The sequence below is a fragment of the Cyprinus carpio genome, chromosome B16, assembly GCF_018340385.1.
Source record: "Cyprinus carpio isolate SPL01 chromosome B16, ASM1834038v1, whole genome shotgun sequence".
NCBI classification, from domain to species: Eukaryota; Metazoa; Chordata; class Actinopteri; order Cypriniformes; family Cyprinidae; genus Cyprinus; species Cyprinus carpio.
The window spans coordinates 17,198,642-17,220,634 of NC_056612.1; the positions used below are offsets into that span (position 1 = coordinate 17,198,642).

The 21,993-nt window shown below is 36.8% G+C and overlaps 1 protein-coding gene across 1 annotated transcript; it reads right to left on the reverse strand.

Annotated features, from left to right (window-relative positions):
• Window positions 1-830: 830 nt before the first annotated feature.
• LOC109073494 (soluble guanylate cyclase 88E-like) lies at window positions 831-11,243 on the reverse strand. The gene is made up of 17 exons (XM_042741171.1): window positions 11,015-11,243; window positions 10,296-10,473; window positions 10,076-10,208; window positions 9,239-9,413; window positions 8,760-8,851; window positions 8,399-8,656; window positions 8,099-8,240; window positions 7,700-7,825; window positions 7,389-7,509; window positions 6,558-6,687; window positions 6,176-6,322; window positions 5,837-5,983; window positions 4,743-4,899; window positions 4,511-4,620; window positions 4,248-4,337; window positions 3,247-3,365; window positions 831-2,804 (listed from the first exon to the last, which is right to left on the reverse strand). Exons 2-17 carry the CDS (start codon window positions 10,421-10,423, stop codon window positions 2,441-2,443), a joined length of 2,439 nt encoding a protein of 812 aa, XP_042597105.1. The 5' UTR covers window positions 10,424-10,473; window positions 11,015-11,243; the 3' UTR covers window positions 831-2,440.
• Window positions 11,244-21,993: the final 10,750 nt, after the last annotated feature.

A 21,993-nucleotide genomic window follows, 5' to 3' on the forward strand; every position in this document is an offset into this window, starting at 1 on the left:
TAAACTGTGAATTCTGTTTTTATAACTGGATAAAGACTTCACTGCTTAATCTTCCCTCTTATCATGCGGCCACCTGCCTGATGTGAACATAATATCTTACATACCTTACATTACACACCACTAGTAAAAGGGCCAGTCAGTGTAATGCAAATATGTCTGAAAGCACTAGGTGTCACCTCCATAAACTGTGATCTGTGTGTTCTCCATTAGACAGTCTCGTTGTTGCTGCTGCTGCTTTCTGATCAGTGTTTCCATCTTTTCCTGCCTACAAAACCATGAATTCATTTTCAACTGAATAATATTCTCACTTTGCATGGCTAGGACAGTTGTTTGTTTACCCATCAAAACCATACAGACGTTTCATTGATTTTATGCAAATGGGGTTGCTGAATTGCTTCGCTTACAGCTGCATAGTTCACAGATTTTTGTTTTTCATTTATGTGTCAGCAGTTTATTTTTATTTTGAGCAAGTTATAAAAATATATTTTATATTATGAAGTTTTATGAACTTTTCAGTGCCATCATCATTTATTTTATTATTTATCTTTGTGGTTTTAATGGTTTGACAGTTATTTAACATATAAAAATGCCCCCTAAAATGTTACATTTTAAAGCTTTGATAATAGCCTTTGGCTTGTTCACTGGATGTTTTTTTTCCCTCCTCCTAATAAAGTTTTTTTTTCAGAAGATTGTCTTCCTAAAATTCTCCAGTGATGCATATATCTTAATATATTGCTAGTAGACAAATTAAAACTGTGAAAATTGTATAATAAAGTTTATTTCTAAAAGGCCACAAGGCTAAAAATGCTCTTAATGAAGGGAACATCCTTGTACGCAAACATGCTTTGATAACTGAACATATTATATTCTTAGGCAGCCAATTATGTTATATATTCCATTACATTTTAGTGGCCTAACCTCCAAACATAATGCAAACACAGACTGTAAACACAAACAGAAAAGTAAAGTCTGCCATTGATGGAAAGCTTGGTGATGACAGCACTTTATTTGCCTATTTCTTTTGTAAACTTCATTGTTTAGTCACTAACATTAGAAATTGCTGTACAATGAATTGGTCCTGTGTAATAGAAAGTCACCCTCAGGGCTAATGTCTGTGCATTAGTAATGTCTATAGTAAAAAAGCTTGCTTATCTGTCTGCTATCTGAATGGAAACCATCTGGACTTAAGCCCTAATGCATAAAGACTACAAAAGGAATGGATGCATCTGGCTTGATTTGTGAAAGTCATGTTTACAATCTGTAGTATCACTTAGATCCATCACCTCCGCTGAAATCTCAAGTTACAATAGTTTTCTCCTCCGTTTGTATGAGATTGAAATTGAAAACATGACATTATTTTTTTTTTTCTGCAAAGCTAAGAGGGTTCAGGCAAAGTAAGAATTAAGCTCGTCTCCATGACAACAGACAGGAAGTATCGCTTAAGTGGTTTCCTGATGGCTTCCTCTTTATCGCTGAATGATATCTGACATGTTGTGTGTGTGCAAGTGCGAGCAATGAAAATCTAGTTAGCTACAGTTTAATGTATTTTGTTATATTTGTGATGATGTAAATGTTAATCTGGTAAAAAGAGCCCCTCTTATATTTCTAGATTTTTGTTACATGTGTCTATAAGCAGAGTTTGAAGTAATATTAACGAATTGTATTTGTGACTTAAGAGACAGAAATAGTTTAAGTGGTAAGTATGACATGCTAGTGTTTGTTTCTTTGTTTATCTTGTATCTCAGTGTGTTTACGTGTGTGTGTGTGTGTGTGTGTGTGTGTGTGTGTGTAGGCCTGTCTAAATGTAGGTGAATGTCTTCGGGTGAGCGTGTGTTCATATGATTTATTTAGGTCACTTGGTTTTATCTGATGTGTTCTGCCTTACTTGAGCAAAGTATGTGTTTTACAGCATTATTACAGTGCTCATCAAACAATAAAATCAAACGTAAGTTGTAAACAATCACATTTAACATATAATATGTACAACAAACTCTTTGTTGTCAGTAACAATGAATACAGGTATTCAGCACATGTATCACAGTTTAACATAAATGCTGTAACTGTACATGCTAATATACGCAATTCAGATAGATATTAACATATCACATGTGTTGATATTAATAAAACATTCAAATACAATTATTCAAACTCTTTAAAGAGGAAGTACTATTAGCAGCCCAACTGCGCTTTCTTTTTGATACCCAGGCATTGGACGACCTCTTTTATTGTGATTCATATAATTTACTACCTGTGTTTTATGGCACAGCTAAATGAAGTCTGCATTAAAACATGATTTGTGCTTGTGTTCATTCATTCACATGTATTCACCAGATTTAATCCCAGAATTTGCTGCCACAAATGCAGTTTTCTGACCATTCTAGAACTGATCTGATCTATCTGTGATATAATAAATACTATTTTATCAATCTCTCCTGGCTATTCACAGCAGATTGCAGGCTGTGCTTCGCATGGGGAGGTTAGCAGGTAATCGTGAGTACTGGCTTCTGAAGCTCTGCTTTTTGTCGTTTAGCTCTGGAACGGCATTCTCCTGGCTGCCAGCAGGGGGAGTGCTTTCCGGCACATTACCAGAAGCGTTCTCTGCCCTCCCTCCTTTGTTATTCTTTGTCTTTTTAACCTTTTCTTTGTCCTGGGACTCATTGGTGAATGTGTTTGGGTCTGGAGCGCCCTCTTGTGCTGGCAGGGTGTCAGGGGGCAGGTCAGGGGGAGTGGGTTTGCCCTCAGCCTGCTCCTCATTGGGTGTGTTCATGTTTGATGGGGAATGTTTGCTGTTGGTGCAAGTGGAGCTAAAGGAAAAAACACATTGAAGATGGAAGAAGACAGAAACACAACTGACATTTTGTGAGTATATTTTACTGGAGAACATAAAAAAAAAAAAAAACAACATTATGGATTGACCTGTGCAAGCTCAATTGATTGACAGGTAAGTCATATTATGTTTCGTGCATCAAAATGATTCTTTCTAAACTGCAGAGACTATTAAATGAGCATTTTATGTTAGGCCATCATATATTAAATGCTTGCTAAGAAGACCAGCTGCCTGCATATGTTGTGTTTTGTGTTTGTTGGTATGTTAGTGTTCCCACAAGGCCTTTTGGACTTGCAAAAGTTCCTTAGTCAACTATTATGCTTGTCAACCAGTTTAACCAGTTAAGTTTTGTCCGCCTGTTAGAATTTGGGTCATTTCAGCAGGATAGAGCCCATAGTGTTGTGTTTTTCCAAACTCACCCATTTGAGCTTCTGTCTTCTGAGTCTTTCTGCTCATTGCTGTATCTGAGCTCTGCTGGAGTCTTAAATGAGAGATCTTTCTTCCCCTTTAGCCAGTACGTCTTCATGTAACCTTTACCTTAATCAAGAAAGATTAGAGATGATTTTACACTAATTTAAGACATTATTTGCTTTCAGTATGAGTCATATAAAGTAACACTCATTATTTTTTTATTTTTTTTTACAGAGAAGAGTACTTCTGAAAATATGCTTTAAATCATATACACCCACATGAAATTAAGGAATTTAAATGGGAAATGGCAAAGAAATGTTTTATTTTACATTTAGTGGACTGGAAATTTACATTACTGAGTGCACTTTTTGGGGGGCAAGTTTTGGTTTACATGAAAGACTTGCAATACACTTTTTAGTTCTGTACTGTGCTTATTTTGTCTGAGAACCTAATATGTACACTACCATTTGAAAGTGTGGGATAAGTAAGATTTTTTTACATTTTATTTTGAATTTAATACTTTTATTCAGCAAGGGTGCATTAAATGTATCAAATATGACAAGTAGGCCTACTACTTTGGTAAAAACCGGTTTCAGATACATGCTGTTCTTTTAACATTTCTATTCATCAAAAATTCATCCTGAAACAAATGTGTCGTGTTCCACCACAATATGAAGCAGCACAACTCTTTTCAACACTGACAGTAATAATAAATGTTTCATGAGCCTATTAGAATTATTTCTTAAGGATCATGTGACACTGAAGACTGGAGTAATGGCTACTGAAAATTTAGTGTTGCCATCAAATGAATAAATTACATTTTAAAAATAAATTATTTTATTTCACTATATTTCGGTTTTTACCACAGCCTTGGTAAGCATAAGAGATCTAAAAAAAACATTTAAACCAGCCACACACTTTTAAATGGTATACACAGTACAAAGTTTTAATGTGCATAACTGTTGATATTGGCAGTGAAGATGATGAGGTTGATTATATATTGTAGTACCTTAACAAAAATCTTTCCTCGTTCCTCGATGATGTATGGTTCATGCTCCAGATGGTCTTTGGTGGTCTGACTGATGTGGATTTGCATGCCCTAGTCACACAGAAAGAGAGAGATCATAATTAGCTTTTTAATTAACTGCATTTTCTTTTAAATGAATTTAAAATGACTCATTAATATTTTCTATTGCATGATGAGACAGCTTTGTTTAGTTATTAGAGGCATTTTTCATTTTTTTCTCAGTACAGCATAAGAAAGTGGCTCACCACGCCATTAGACTCCATCCGAGAAGCTGTGTTTACTGTGTCTCCAAACAGACAATACCTGGGCATCTTCAGACCCACCACACCTGCAACCACCATTCCAGAGTGAATACCTGTGTGAAGACCACCACAAAAGAGTTCAAAAAGTCTAAATCACTTTCTCACATTGTGTGGCATGTAGAGAAAATATCAGATGAAAGGGTTAAAGGGGATGTGTGAGTCCGGGTGCACCCACCGACACGGATCTGGATGTTGTCCCCGGTTGAGGGGTCTTTTAGGTGATCGATGGAGCTTAGCATGTCTAGAGCCATGTCACAGATGTGGTGGGCATGGAATGTGGTCTTATTGGGCACACCTGCCACAACCATGTAGGCATCCCTAATGGTCTCCACCTGAGGGGGCAAGAGCATTTGTTGCATGCCATTTCAATCAATTTTGAAGGCTTTAATAATGACAGTAAAGATTCAAAAACTTTAATTAGAAATATTTAATGGTAGAAAATAGGGATGCATTGATATAAACATTTTTGCAGATACCACTAAGCCAATATTTTCCAGTTTTATATTGAGAATGCTCTGGTTTTTCAACCAACGTATACATCCAAAATTATTTTCATGTCATGTTAGATATTAAAAATTATTAAAGAAATTTATAATGTATAATAAATGGATATTCATTTTGAAACTGGCTAAATATTACATATACTACTTTTCAAAAGTTCAGTGGGATCTATAAGGTTATTAAATTTAATTAATTTATTAAATTAATAAACTTTTATTTCATCAAGGATGCATTAAGTTGATCAAAAGTGACAGTAAAGTGAAAAAATTTTTTTTACAAAAGATTTCTATTTCAAAAAAATGTATCAACCAATAACCAAATTAGCATATTAGTATGATTTCTGAAGGTTCAGCGACACTGAATATTGGAGTAATGGCTACTGAAAATTCAGTTTTGCCATCACAGTAATGTAACTGTAAACTGTAACAGTTTTTTTTAAAAAAGAGAAAAATTGTATTACTCTCTGTATTGCATTTTTGATTAAATAAATGCATCCTTAGTGGGCAGAAGAGACTTATTTAAAAAACAAACAAAAAATATATTACCACCCCAAACTTTCGAACAGTTGTTTATACATTATTGACTGATATGTATACATTAAAAAATCTCTAAAATAGGCAGATAAATGCCTGAAATGGGGCTGATATATTGTGCCTCCATTTTAAAGAAATAGCAGACCATTGCCTTGAAGGTCTTTTAGGTCAAAGAACATGCATGAGAAGCTATTCTGTTGTGTCATGTGGGTTTCGTTTGAGTTTCTTATGTTACCTTATAAACATTGTGCTTTTCGCTGAGTGTGTCAAAAACGATGTAGATCTCATTTAGCATGTCCACCACCTGCATGGGGGTGATGTGGATACAGATCTCATTAAACTTCACCACATCGCTGAACAGGATGGTCACATCTGGGAACACCTGGAGGGAGATAACAGATCAAGAACGCCACTTAAAAACAGCAGGACAGCACTAGAAGAAAAACAGACAACTTTTCATTGTAATTCATTATCTCTCTTGAGATCTTGATATAGGCAAAATCACAATGGTCACTCAATGCAAAAATAAAATTCATATGAATCATGTGCTTTATTGTGCCAGTAGAGTGTGTACCTGACATGTCTCCAGTGCTGTGATTCCCTTGCGCAGTCGGTCTGCCACTGCTTTGGGGATCATGGCGTACAGCAGGGAGTCTCCTCTCTTCTTCTCCTCATCCAGCTTTTTAATGATCTCCTGCAGCTGTGCATACTTCTGCTGCTCCTGCAGGTGGCACAGTAAGAGTTCGGCCTGTCATTTGCATATTATTTCTAGATGCATCGCCACAGCCAGAAACTCTGTGCTTATTAAACAGCTTAATAGACTTGAGTCAGTCCGTGCCAGAAATTCTGCTACATAACTCCTTTTATATAAAATGTGTCTCTTTAAGGATGGTGGTGGATTACGGTATTTGTAAGTCTAGATTTTGAGTTCGGTGGCATCAGTGCAGCAATCATACCTGGTCAAGTGCCAGTTGCAGCTCGGCTGATTGCTGTGTTCCTGCCAGGATGAGCTCTCTGCTGGAGTCGTGCAGATTTAAATCATTGACGTAAACACCCATTTTTATCATGTCCTCCACTGTCTCAATACTGTACAAAGGAGAATACGGTTTAAGACAGTCTTCAGCATTTTTAGCTATAATCTTATAGCCTTTTTTTGTGGTTAAACTGTATATAGAGACAGTCTGACAATTGTAGACTCATAATTACACATTTTAAAAGGGCCATATCATGGAAAATAGCATTGTATTGTGTTAGATGTGTTTATATAGACTAGTAGTTTTCAAATGGCGAGTAACAGGCCTTTTCTTATTGGCTCATGGACAATAGGGGAAAAAAATATGCTAATGCAAATGATAAAAAGCCAACTAACCATGTAATTGTTCATAGTTGAGAAATTAAATGGGCTTAGTAACTTTAAAGAGAGTAGAAAATACATATTTTTGCTGAAATTTGTTTATTTTAAGGACATATTTGTTTGCCTTTGGGCACTGAACATTTTTGCTGCAGTATTGGATTATGTCCAATGTAAAATATGGATCATTAAACAAAACCAGGGAAGTCAGAGAGAGAGAGAGAAAGTGGAAAATGGTCTTTTAAAATTAAATAATGACATTTTGGGGGGTAAGGAAATTTTAATATTGTAAGTCGATTTTGGGATTAAACTGAAATGGTTTGAGTGCAGGATATGGTCCCTTTGGAATGACTTGATTGTCAGGTTTATGTGGCAGTAACTAAGCTACTGTTTTCCATTAGCTCAATGTTGTAAACGTGAGATTATGAGGGCTTACATGGGAGTTCCGAGAAAGATGAGGGAGTCCCATTGAGGGACATACTTCATCTGGCCCTTGAGGTGGAGAGGCTTTTTAGGGGGCTCCCGCATGTCTTCAAATATGGTTTCACTGCACTTGCCTACACGAGAGAGGACGTTTCATTTTTCACTGCACAGACAGAAGATTTGCATTCATATGGATAATCTTGAAGTGCTTTCTGAGTCAATTTTAAATCCCAAATCACAGAATACTGATTGTCATTTTATTGACTTGATCAAATTTCTCATTGTTGCTCATTTAGAGCATCACTTTACTGTAATGTGTCTAACCGGTGACAGTCTGAAAAGCCAGCAGCTCGATGTCCTCTCCTCCAGAATTAGCCGAGCTGTTGTACTGAGTTAGAGCACTGCTGTATTCCTGATCCGTCCCCTTCATTTCCTCCATCACTTTAATATCTAGAGAACAGCAGAGGCAGTGACAGAAGTCAGCAGGGGATGTTTAATAATATTATCTGCTTTAATCTGTGTAGAGGCAAGGCATTTGGGTGTGAACTGTCACATATCTGGTTTCTGATGTCTGAGGTTCTGATTGGTCAGTGTGGTTTTGGCTGTCATTCTTCAGATTTTCCCCAAAACCAGCTTAAAAATAGTGAAAACATTCTGCTTTGTGGCACAATCTAATACTAATTTATTACTAATCACAAACTAATACTAGTCTAAGCACTATACCTCTCTCTTCCTTTCTGGGTTTTTCACTTTCCTCTTTCTCCTCTGGTTCTTCTTTGCTGAGTTTAGGGATGTTGACCTTCTGTTTGCTCTCTACCACAGCCTTAGACAGCAGTTCAAACACATTGTTTAGGTGGGTGTAGATCTGAAAGAGCACACACCAACAAAACACTTTTTCAGGACATAAATGCCAAGAACAAGAAAAGAAAGCATAAACATTTTTTTAGATGGCTCGTCTGAAACTCGGTTACTTTCATGCTGCTTTGGCTATGGATCTGTCCTCCTACCCTTCTGTTCACTCACATTATCCCAGCTGAATTCCAGCATGGGTCGCACCAGGGTAAACTCCTCATTGACCTTTTTGCCCTGCAGATCAGAAAACACCTCTTTCAAACCATCTCCAATCCGATACATGGTCATGTCCCTACGGAATATCACGCTGAAGGGGAACATGTCAAAAAAGATTCCTCGCTTCATGGGCAGTTTCTCATAGCCTGGAGCTGTTTTCTGCTGGGGCATACGGTGCTTAAACGCTGCATTGTCAAAATTCATCTTGTACACCTTTAGAGAGAGTGAGAAGATCAGAAACGTGAGAAATAAAGAATAACAGAGCTGGGTTTGTGTAAACAGAGGAAGGTAAATGTCTGTCTGTTTGGACTCCTACCACATATGTCATTTTCTCTGTTTCCTCTTTAGACAGAATCTCCACCTCAATGTCTGTGTTGTAAAACTGTCGGCCCACCTGAGAGAGCTGCCCTACAGAGAAGTCACAACAGACGCTATTTGAATTTTAAAAAGGCTGAGGCAACACTGTTTAAATAAATGAGTGTCAGCGACTCACTGAATCATTCATTCAACAGATTTGTTCAAAGCATTGATTCATTCAGAAATAAAGCAAGTGACTAATACGTGAATCAATGAATCATTCATCCAGTCAATTTATTCGTACATGTTGCTCCGAGATGCTCAGTAGTTAACTTTGCTTATTCTTAAATGTAAACATTTGCATAGCCTAAACTAATAACATAAACTTAATTGAACATTGAACTGTTGTATAAAAGCATCATCACACTATCAAACCTGCTGCTGGTCTGAACACACTCTCCACAATATGCATCTAAGAACATAATTTGGCACTATTACCTTTGACGAACTGTGTGAATCCTTTCCTGGTTGAACGGTAATGCAGGGTAAGACTCGTCTCACATTCTTCCTCTACACAGAAACTGGGTGGCTGGACTTTTGGGAAGGAGAAACGGAAGTACTCATGCAGGTTATCTAGCTCATTGATGAAATCTCGTACATTGCGCCCCAGTACCTGAGATATAGATATTAGAAGATATTTAAAAGCTATGTAAAATGTGTATACAACTGTACAGTTAACCACTGAGAAAGCCCAATAAAGAAAATTAAAAGCAAAATGTTAAACACGCTACCGTTCAAAAGTTTGGATGTGTGAGAATTTTTGAAAATATTTGCAAAAGAAGTCTCTTATGTTCACCATGGCTGCATTTATTTGATAAAAAACAGTAATATTATAAAATATTTTTACAGTTTAAAATAACTGTTTTAATATACTTTAAAATGTTATTCCTGTGATGACAAAGCTGAGTTTTCAGAAGCCATTATACCAGTCTTCGGTGTCACATGATCCTTCAGAAATCATTCTGATATGCTGATTTGCTGCTTGACATTTCTTGTTATTAATGTCTGAAACAGTTGAGCTGCTTATTGTTTGTGTCAACTGTCAACTGATACTTTTTATTTAAGGATTCCTTGATGAATAGGAAGTTAAACAGCATTTATTTGAAATAGATTTTTAGTGTAAAAGTCTTTACTGTGACGTTTGATCAATTTAAAGCAACCTTACTGAATGAAAATATTAATTTCTCCAAAAAAAAAAAAAAAAAAAGATAATAATAATAAAAAATCCTATATGAGTACCTGTCAAATACAGAGTCTACCATGTTTGAAAATCACCTTTAAGATCCTCTCATAGCCATAGTTTCCTATCCGCTTGACCATGTAGACCCCGAAAGCATACATCAGCTCATCGTGAGTTTTCCCCAAAACCTCTCCAGCTGCCTTTGCCAATCTTAAAATCAGATTATCACTGGAATAACAAACATCAGCAATGTTAACTTAGACAGATGCAATCTATGACAGTTCATTTGTCAGAAATGCGACTCTTAGGACTTACTTGTACATCTGGTGTCGAACAAATTTGAGGTGCGGGATCTCCGCTCTGGCCTCAATTAGCCTCCATACGTCCTCTCCATATGATTCATTGATGTAGTCATTGACTGCTTCCAAATACAGGCCATACATCTTCAGGGGGTTTGGAACCTCCACTACACTGCCCCAGAAATCTGATCAGCCTGCAGAGAGCACAATACCTGGATCTGAGACGCTTCAGTGACATCAAGAGGCTTTTAGTTAGGCTTTTAGATGGCAAAAATCAATATAATGCCCAAATAGACAAGGTGCATAAACAAGCTGAGATTTATAGAGGACTTGAAGATGCAAACATATAACTCATCTCTGATATGATTAAACTGTCCAGTTTAAAATAAATAGATGTTCACTAGATATTATGTTGTTGCAGACAATTTTGTGTAATCTTTGAGAGTCTGAGAGCCTCTGTGTTGCTTATCCATCCTTTTTTTGTCTATTTGTGTAAAATGCCATTTTGTTTGATCGATGAGTAGGCTACTGTATAATATGCTGTGCTGTTATAAACCATCTCTCCTGTGACAGGCTATTTAATAGCCAACATCCTCTATAACCCCTATATTTGTGTAAAAAAAAAAATACAAAATAATAGCAGATAATACAATCTACTCTACTAATGAACACCAAATTTGATTAAACTAATAGATCAGTAGATGATAGAGAAGTAAGAGTATGTATGTGGCTTACCTGCAGAATCTTAGTCCTGTGTAATGAGTCTGAATTTGGCTAAAGCAGAACCTTCTCTCTCCCTCTTTCTCTGTCTTAGTCTCTCTCTCTTTAAACACCTGTTTTTGGCACCTGAAGCACTTCATACTCCTTTCTGTCAGGACAATGGCCACACAGGCTAAAACAGGAGAGCCGGAGTGTGTTTGTGGCAGGTGCTAAACAACACATTTGCATGGACAGTCGTCATGCATAGTCCCCTTTCTCCTTCTCATTGACATTTATTGCTATAAATGAAGTGTAATCCTAAAGTTATGCCATTTTTATGTGAGAAAAAAATAGATTTTTTAAAATCCTGTGATGAACCTGCTTTAAAAAAACAGAAACACACACACACACACACACACACACACACACACACACACACACACACACACACACACACACACACACACACACACACACACACACACACACACAATACGTCTGTTTTCTATTATAGATTACTTGCTGTTGATGCAAGTTGTTTTTGTTACTGAGCTATGAAATCTATCCATTGTGAAATCCTTTATATTGTCATTAAGATGTTTTATTATGTTTATAAAACTACTGTCATTCATTGAGATAGCTAATGATTAAAGGATAATTAATATTATGCATTTCTGTCTCTAGAACCTTGACAACATATTGGATAAGAGAATTAGAAGGAGATGAATAAAGAGTGTATTTTTATTATTATTATTAGGCTAAAGTGCCTTTATAGTCTTTTGACTATACGCAAATGGCTCTTACCCTTTAACGACTTCAATCTAAATTGCCTGCATTGAAAGAAAAACTGTGCTTAACCTAACCTAATATAAGTACAGGAACTTCATGCATATGTTCTGAATTTACGTAGGATTTTTAACATATTGAATATTGCACAGACAGATATGTCAAAATTTGAGTAGATAGTTTTAAATAATTTTAACGTTAAAATAAAATCTTACATATTATTAACTTCTCTCTCTACTTACAATGTTAAAATGGTCAATGAAAGCCGATTGTTGTGTTGTCTCTCTGTGTATTACTCTGATTAGCCGCTAGGGGCCACTGTTGACACATCGTCTTTACGCTATTGACTCCACGCTGAAAGCAGCAAAACGTCTCGGTTGTTGTTGCCCTTTACTATCAGACGACTCATTATAGTTGCTTTGCAACGCAAATAAATGGCTTACATAATATTTATCCTGTATATTATATTTATATGTGTGTGTCAAGGTGTGCGTGCGTGTGACTTACATGTGCATCCTATAAGAAACTCTGAGCACTTGACAGAGCAATTAGTGGTGTATGCGAAAAGGACCGGTGAAGCAAGAACTGTGTTCCTGTATAGAGAGAACTGTGTTCCTGTATAGCTTCTTCACAAGCCAATAATTAGCATGTTTCCAGTCACCCAAGTAAGCCCTCTCAGCACCTATCAGCCTGTCTCTCACACACCTATTCTCTCTCTCTCTATGGTCTATTTGAATAATAAAGGGTCATATCCAAGTCCGCCTTACTGTCTCTTTCTTGTTTATTTACTGCATTTTTTCTCTCTCTTCATGAGTGTACAGTGTAAGTTACAGTAGGTCACAAACCTGTGATAAACAGCAGCCCCTCACTGCAGAACACAAGATCCAGGGGGCGTGGTTGGATCCAGATCCATGAAGATTGGTAGGTTTAGGGGTGGAGAAGGGTGGGTTTAGGTATCAGGGGGTGAAGACGGGTAGGTTAAGGTACACGTAATGTGGGAGGAGTTGGATCTGGATCCAAGCACGCCCCCTGGATCTTGTGTTCTGCAGTGAGGACCATCTTGTGATAAACACGGTAGTCACAAGGACGTTATCTCAGTATCTATTAGATGCTGGTTTTAAATACATTGCTCAAAACTCTCTCAAATTAGAATAGGTTTGTGAATTATGCCCTCAAAACTTTCCTTTTTTTCCTTTTTTTGTAGCAGCCGTTGAGTAAACAAGAGAACACAATAAATCTACACTGACAAACACTTAGACAATAATCAACTACATCATGATTTAAAAATAAAATAAAAAAAATCTTTTTTCTAGGAAATTACTTTTATTTGTCTTGTTTTACACAAAAATTTAATGGGTAGGCTAAATAGAAAAAAGTTAAACTATTTACATATTTTGCATTTAATTTGTACTAATACCTTTTAAAGTCAATATTAAATTGTTCAAGGTACTCTTCTACTCCATTTGATTTTATGATAATAATGAGCTATTTTAAAAAATAGCTAGTTAGTATTATTAGTATTTTTTTTTTTTTTTTTGTAGCCATGACTTTAAGGTAGCTATACTGAAATACCTTTTAAACATAAACCTTCCTATGACAAATATTCAGTAAAATGTGTGACAACTAGCCCCGATCTCTCCTATATGCCAACTTATATTCAAATGATTCCTTTTGAGATTTTGTCTCCAGAACCTTCCCTTGTTTTCATCCAGTGAGGTACTTTTACTCTTGCCTCTGAGGATTATGCATAACAAATACCTCGATCATTTGTTTGCATTAGCATTTCAGCTTGGTGCTGAAATCTTTCGAAAATCCCATGTCAGTCTATCTGTGAGGCAAATCAGGAACTCTCAGAGGAGTTATGAAGCCGTATGTGTGTATGGAGGTTGAATGCGTGTGCATGGATGTGTGGGAGGACAGCATGCTTATGGTTCCAAAGCCAATGCTCTGAAAACCTCTGCAGAATTTCTGTTTTATTCTTATGGCGGGTTAAGGAATTACATAAGACATCTTATTGATTTGTTGTTTCGTAAGTAATGAAGTAAGAAAGATGGAATAATTTAAAGATGTACAGTACATCTCCTTCAGATATCTCCGGCATACAACTGGAACTGTGAACTTGTGTGCTTGTATAATGACACACTTTTATGTTTGTCGGCCTGCATCTGTGTTGCTACTTCACTGCTGAATGATGGATGAGTCGTGTTTACATTACAGTCAAAAATATTACTAATGCATATACATGGCAGCACATCCTGTGGTCTGACACTGATGGATTTCATGCATAATAAGGCCAGACTCTTTCAGGACCAGTAGTTGGAGGGAAGAATGCAAATGTCCCCATCATATCTAATATGTATTCACTCATAAATGTTAATTTAATGAGTGTGCGTATTTACCACCAGAATGACTTCACGGAAATATTGCCACATTTTCAAATATGAACTCACTATTTGGCAAATCATTTGTGTGGTCCCTGTAGATAGGATTGAGTCTGTAGCTTATTTAATAGGAACGTGACCATACAAAGGCAATGTGGATAATTCACACGTTGTGAAAATGGAAATTTCTTGGCAGACGAGCCCGAAGCCATTATGCCCCATAGTTGAATCTTGAATACCTGTCTGCGTCTGTTTCCTATTTCTTCTCTTCCTTTTCCCCCCCTCTCAGTCCACAATTCTCACTGAGACCTTAACGTTCTTGTCTTTCAATGGCATAATTTTATCTATGGCCACAAGGGTTCATGTCTAACCACACGAGCAGTTAAAACATCTATGATCACTTCACTTCTAGCTCTGAAGCCAAATGCCTGTTTCATATTCATGCGTTGATCTTCCAGTGAGTATTTTTACCGTTTAAGTATGTGACTGAAAGTGAAAGTCGTGACATTTGTCAAGTATGGTGACCCATACTCGAAATTGGTGCTCTGCATTTAACCCATCCAAGTGCGCACACACACAGCAGTGAGAAGTGAACACACACCCGGAGCAGTGGGCAGCTATATATCCAGCGCCCGGGGAGCAACTGGGGGTTCAGTGACTTGCTCAAGGGCACTTCAGCCATGGGTATTGAGGGTGGAAGAGAGCACTGTTCATTCACTCCCTCCCACCTATAACTCCTGCCAGCACCGAGACTCGAACCTGCGACCTTCTGGTTACAAGTCCAAATCTCTAACCAATTTATTGATAATACAATGCCCCAGTGAAGCACAGACGTTTCATTTTGTGCTTTTAATGAAATTATTGATAACAGTATTGATTCCGAGAGATTGGTGTGACCTTGACATTTACTTGGTAGGCTTTTAGAAGGATGTGAACCAGACATTGTTTTGATTTATATCGCCATAACACATCAAGTCAGTTTGTTTTTATTAGGTTGGTGGATATGAGATTGATGACATGGACTTGTAGGAGGCAGGTTAAAAATATCAATATTCAATATGTTCTGTGCTTTCAATTGCACTTTCAGTTGTACAGGAGAGAAATCTTCTTTATTAAAAGATTGATATTTAAAGATTAATTTTGTAATTTAATATATTTTTGATTAATTTCAATGCGAAAGGCTCATGTGAGTAAGCAGCATTATTTTAGACCTACTTATAATGTTAAAAGTTCAGATTCTGCAATGACTTCTTCGTTGAAGTTTGGTTTTTACTTGTAAGATTAACGGGTTAGATCTGTTGATGATTTAGATTTAAATGATTGGATTATATTAGAGAAGATTGATTCATATTTTGAGAAATCTTTACAGTTGTTCTGGAATACCAAATTCTATAATTTGCATTCAGGCTGTTAGACCCCCCAAAACTGAATGAATGTGCAAGAGCTCTAACTTCAGGCACTTAGTGAATTATTTAGGCCCTACTGGTAATGTATTTCTCAAACTAAAAAGCAAAGCAAAGCTCATCACAGAATTCAAGAACATATAGTTTAGGAAACAAAACTCACTGTAAAATCAAATAAGATCAAAGAAGTGATGTGTGATGTAACAAGTCACATCAATCACTTTTACTGTGGATTAGTTGGTCAGGTATATTTGAGTTTAGTCTATCAACCAATGATTTTCATTTCTACATTTTATTTTTATTTTATTTTTTTTACCAGGGTTCAGGTAATGTTTTCGATTACAGTTCTCCTACAGACACTGGGCCAATCAGCTGTGAGCAGTGTGATGAATCTTTGATGCACTGAAGTCATTTGCCCTGTATCTCTCCCTCCAGCCTAAAGTGCACTTCACAGGGAGAGACTTTCATAAATCCACATAATCGGCTTTCCATAATAATTATTTGAGAGATATAGATTTTCAGGAGAGAGAGTCTTGTACCTTTGTCAGCATTTTGAGCTGCAAATTAAAAACGTATTATTGGTTTGTATTTATTTGCAAGTGCTATATTGCTGTAGGTGATGCAGAGAACCTGCAGAAAAATACTTTCTTAAGTTCTGATTGTATAGTGTAGAACAATAGTGGTGGTGATTTTTTTTTTTCAGTGTCATGGATTAGGTGGCGACTTAAAGTCATTGAATGATTCATTTAACCATTTGTAAAAACACAGTCCATTTTGTTCCTGTGTAAATTAGTGTATTATATGAATTAATTTGATAAATGAGAGACTCATAAAGATGGAATCATTGAATCATTAACTCAAACGATTTGTTCACAACCATTCCATACGTTCACAATTGTTTAAGAAATACTCCTACTGTATGTTGCTTGGAGACTTTGTGGAAATTATTTTGTTGGTAAGTAGAAAAATAGTTAGTAACTGGGAACATTGTGTATAATATGTAAGTTGTTAAATATTAACTTATTTTATTGAAATGTTTGCAAAATCACATTTTAAAGGGGTCATAAGATGTTGCTAAAAAGAACATTATTATTTGTATTTGGTGTAATTAAATGTGTTTATGAGGTTTAAGGTTTAAAAAACACATTATTTTCTACATACTGAACATTATTGTTTCTCCTCTATGCCCCGCGTTTCTGAAACGTGTCAATTTTTACGAAGCTCATCGGGCTTAAAAGCGAGGTGTGCTCTGATTGGCCAGCTATTCAGCCCATTTTGATTGGCTGAATACCTCAAGCGTGTGACAGAAATGTTACGCTCCTTACTATACTGTGATGCCATCTCCCAGAGTTCTAACAAATAATGCTACCTATCAGATTATGCTACCAACACTGTATTTATCCTACTGTAAGGGTAGGTTTAGGGTTGGGGTGGGTCAGCGGTTCTCAGTTCCAGTCCTCGTGCCCCACTGCTCTGCACATTTTGTATGTTTCTCTTATTGCTTCAGACCTTTGTTCTATTCGAACGTAAGTGCCCTGCGAAGTGGATATTGCAGGATATTCTGCCATGATTTCAGTTCGAACGAACGCATATGTTCCATTCAAAGTGCATTGAAGTGTGTGAGACATGAATTTAAATTGTATTTATTTACAGAGGTATATGATGTCACACTTGTCCGTGTGTGAAGACGCTGCAGGCAGCAGCGCAGCTCAAATCCATGAATGAATGTTTGGAAGTAAAGTAAAATAATTTTATTTATTCATTTGGTAGTGATTTGTAAAACCTGGACTTTCTAGCAGGGAGCCATCTGAGAATACATGATGCTTGCTAAGCAAGGCCTTAAACACCAAGGAGAAACCCGTAAGTCCTCAGCCTAACCAAAAGCCATTACTACAGTGTTGGCTAGCACCTCCCTTTGGGCCTGCTATACAGCAGATCTCGGAGCTCTGAGCCATAGGCAGGAGCACAATAAGATTACAGTGTCTGAATGACAGCTAGCACAATGCAGAAAGGATAAGAAGTGCAAAGAAAGAAATACAGACAAAGACAGACGGAAGGAGAGAGAGGAGGCAATCAGTGCATGAATATTCCATTTAATGCACTGGAGCAGCATAGCAGTGCCTTTATACCTTCAGCCACCTGATCTGGAAATGAAATTACTACAGCCGATGCTCTTTTCTTCAATTTCTCACTCTTCCCTTTACTGTCCTTCGTCTTATCAAGGCTGACACTAATCCAATTTCAGCCCTGCTGGGGCCACAGCTTGCGCGGTTATGTATACTGATGCCTCCGCCGGTACACACACACACACACACACACACACGTACACAGTCTTACACACACTCAGTTGCTCGTATGCACCTTTGTGTTATCTGGATGCAACAGCTGCTCTGTAATTGCATTAGTGAAGTTCATTTGGCCGCAGCTGTTGTGGACTGGATGAGCAAGGTGGGCTTAATACACATACCGATTCCAGCACATCTGCCTTTAAAATGCACGTGGACACACAAACACTCACATATTCAGTCCCCCAACACACGCAATCAGCCTCACATTTTTAATGGCCATTTTTAATGCCTTTAAATCTGAAGCAAACTGCCATGTGAAAACACAATCCCCTCCATAATCACCTGTGCAGCACTGGAGGGAGGGATTAATCAATCATAAGAGCCTTTTTTTTTTCTTCTCACTGTTCTGCAAAGCATTGTGGTCTAATTTTTCTGCAGCTGTTTCTAGATGTGCAGTTTGACAGTTTCTCCAAGTGGTGTTTATTGCGTAGTGCGTAATCTATCCATCCATCCATCCATCCATCCATCCATGCATCCATCCATCCATCCATCTATCTATCTAAACACACACACACACACACACACACACACACACACACACACACACACACGTGTTTATATGTCTGTATGTATATCAAATATGTATTTATTTAGTATTAAAATATTTACTATTTGTTATGTATCACAGGTTTAGGACTGTATTATAAATAGCTGAAAGATCAGTGCAAATAAAAATAGTTCTTTACATTTTTTTTCAATTTATGTTAAAATTCAGCAGTCTGATCAAACAATGAGTCAAGAAAAAGATGTTTAGAATTGAAAATGTAAGGTCTAATCGAGCACATTGCATTAATTGTAGAATACAATATTTTAACGCAGTAGCCATTGTTGCATTCTGTGCATTTTGGCAAATAGTAGGTCATCTAGTAGGTAATAGTAGGTAATAGGCACACAAGTAAAGCTCGATCTACGTGGTTGGGGAATGTACAAGTGGCCTGTCTCCTCTTATATGGTCTCTGAAATGACTGAGTGCGCCTCAGAAATCCTCTATCAGTTCATCAGGTAAAGCTGTTGAATATGTTTACCATGTATAAAATGTAACCCATCTGAAATGCCCTTGACCAGGCTTGGTAAATGGGAAAGAGGTGAAATCTTTCCCCCCCCAAAAAACAGCTCTTTAAATCCATTGCTCTGAGGAGCAATCATTGTGTCCCTATTATTCCTGCTGCTGTCACCCACAACAGATAGTGTGCCTGAGTGTGTGTGTGTATGTTTGTGAGTGCTGAGTAATGGTAGGTGGAGGAAGGTCAGCCAGTCCTTGCAGAGCGACTCCAGGGAGTGTGAACAGGTATATTAGATTAGCTGCACATGCAAATCACAGGCTGAAACAAAGGCCAGATTCAAATCACACCAGCAACAGGCTCACGTCAGAGCTGCTGGGAATGCATTTGGGTGTGTTTCTATTAAACAGCAACAAATAAGGAAAAGTCCAGATTGAGTGCAAGTTAAGCTCCATTGACAGCATTTGTTGCATAATGTTGATTAAAAATATATCTAATCTATATCAATCTAATAAAAATATTTTCTATAAATGCAGAAATCTCAGTTATAGTGTGGTGCTTACAATTGAAGTGAATGGGGCCAGTTAGTAAAATTTTACAAGGTGATGATTTTGTATTTATTCTTACATTGTAAATCGTATTAAAAAAATACATTTTAAGAGGTCCACCCCTAAACATACAGTAGCTGGGGTAAAACATGCAAATGAGATCCAATCAAGAGTCAAAAGTTTTTGAACAGTAACATTTTTAATGGTTTTTAAAGAGTTCTCTTCTGCTCATCAAGCCTGCATTTATTTGATCCAAAATACAGCAAAAGCAGTAATATTGTTACTATTTAAAATAATTGCTTTATATTTGAATATATTTTAAAATGTAATTTATTCCTGTGATCAAAGCTCAATTTTCAACATCATTACTCCAGTCACATGATCTTTCAGAAATCAATATTCAGATTTGCTGCTTAAAACATTTATAATAATAATAATAATAATAATAATAATAATATTATTATTATTATTACTATTATTATTATTATTACTATTATTATTATTATTATTAATATTATGCTGTTGAAAACAGCTGAGTAGAATTTATTAAGGTTTTTTTGATGAATAGAAAGTTCAGAAGAACAGCATTTATCTAAAATATAAATCTTTTGTAACATTACAAAATGTATAATGTTATGTAAATACAGTAGTCCACATTTGAACTGTGGTTTAAAAAAGCTATTCAAAGTTTTCCTAAGACAAGAACACATTTTGGATTTAGGACAAATGTTGATTACCGTCGGCTATATGTGTGTATGTATGTTTATATGTGTGTGTGTGTGTGTTTTTTTTTATATATATATATAGTGTGTGTGTGTATACACTCATCGGACACTTTATTAGGTACACCTATTCAATTGCTTGGTAACACAAATTGCTAATAAGCCAATCACATGGCAGCAACTGACTGCATTTAGGCATCTAGATGTGTTGAAGACAACTTGCTGAAGTTCAAACCAAGCATCCGAATGGGGAAGAAAGAGGATTTAAGTGACTTTGAACATGGAAAGGTTGTTGGTGCCAGACGGGCTGGTCTGAATATTTTAAAAACTGCTGATCTACTGGGATTTTAATGCAGTGTTGATCTGCAGCAACTGTGTGATGTTATCATGTCAATATGGACCAAAATCTCTGAGGAATGTTTCCAACACCTTGTTGAATCTATGCCACGAAGAAATAAGGCAGTTCTGAAGGCAAAAGGGGGTCCAACTCTGTACTAGCAAGGTGTACCTAATAAAGTGGCTAGTGAGAGATTCAACAAGGTGTCTTCAACAAGAATCTCTCGTTCCACCACATCCCAAAGCTGCTCTATTGGATTGAGATCTGGTGACTGTGGAGGCCATTTGAGTAAAGTGACTCATTTGACTCATTGTCATGTTCCAGAAATCAGTCTGAGATGATTTGAGCTTTGTGACATGGTGCATTTTCCTGCTGGAAGTACTCAGAAGATGGGTACACTGTAGTCATAAAGGGATGGACATGGTCAGCAACAATACTCAGGTAGGCCGTGGCATTTAAACAATGCTCAATTGGTACTAAGGGGCCCTCCGTTTCCTGTTCTTAGCTGACAGGAGCGGCACCCGGCATGGTCTTCTGCTGCTGTAGCCCATCTGCTTCAGGGATCGATTTGTTGTGTGTTCAGAGATGGTTTTCTGCATACCTTGGTTGTAACGAGTGGTTATTTGAGTTACTGTTGCCTTTCTATCATCTCTAACCTGCCTGCCCATTCTCCTCTGACCTCTGACATCAACAAGACATTTTCGTCCACACAACTGCCGCTCACTGAATATTTTCTCTTTTTCGGACCATTCTCTATAAACCCTAGAGATGGTTGTGAGGGAAAATCCTAGTAGATCAGGAGTTTTTGAAATACTCAGACCAGCCCGTCTGGCACCAACAACCATTCCACATTCAAAGTCACTTGTGATTGGCTGATTAGCAAATTGCGTTACCAAGCAATTGAATAGGTGTACCTAATAAAGTGGCTGGTGAGTGTATACAGTGTATATATGTATGTATGTATGTATGTATGCATGTATGTATATACAATATATTATTTTTTATTTTTTTTGCTATGAACAAATAGCACCACAAACCCTAAAAACATAAAATTGTAAAAATGACAATTGAAAAAGTTTTACAGCTTGAATAATACAACTTAAAAAAAGATAATTAATGTAAGTGCTTTTATTAAATTATAAGCTTCGCATTTCTGCTTTTTAACTCTTCAGAATTGACCCAATTGACTGTAACCTTTTGCTGTATTAGAAAGAAAATAAGACAATGAGTCAGGATTATTTTTATGATAATCAACATTGTCCCACACTTGCTGTGGACTGAGCTAACTTGTATTGAACAGAATATTCCTTTAATGAAACGTTTGATAGTTTAGATGTTGGAATTGTTGTCCCTATTTGGTGCTACTTAAATGTGCATGTTACATGGTAAATTTTGTGTTTGTAAAAGCTAGTTAACACTGCATTAAACACAACAAAAAATCAAGAAACCAAAGATAGTGTTCCACAAAACACTGGCAATCACTTCTGTT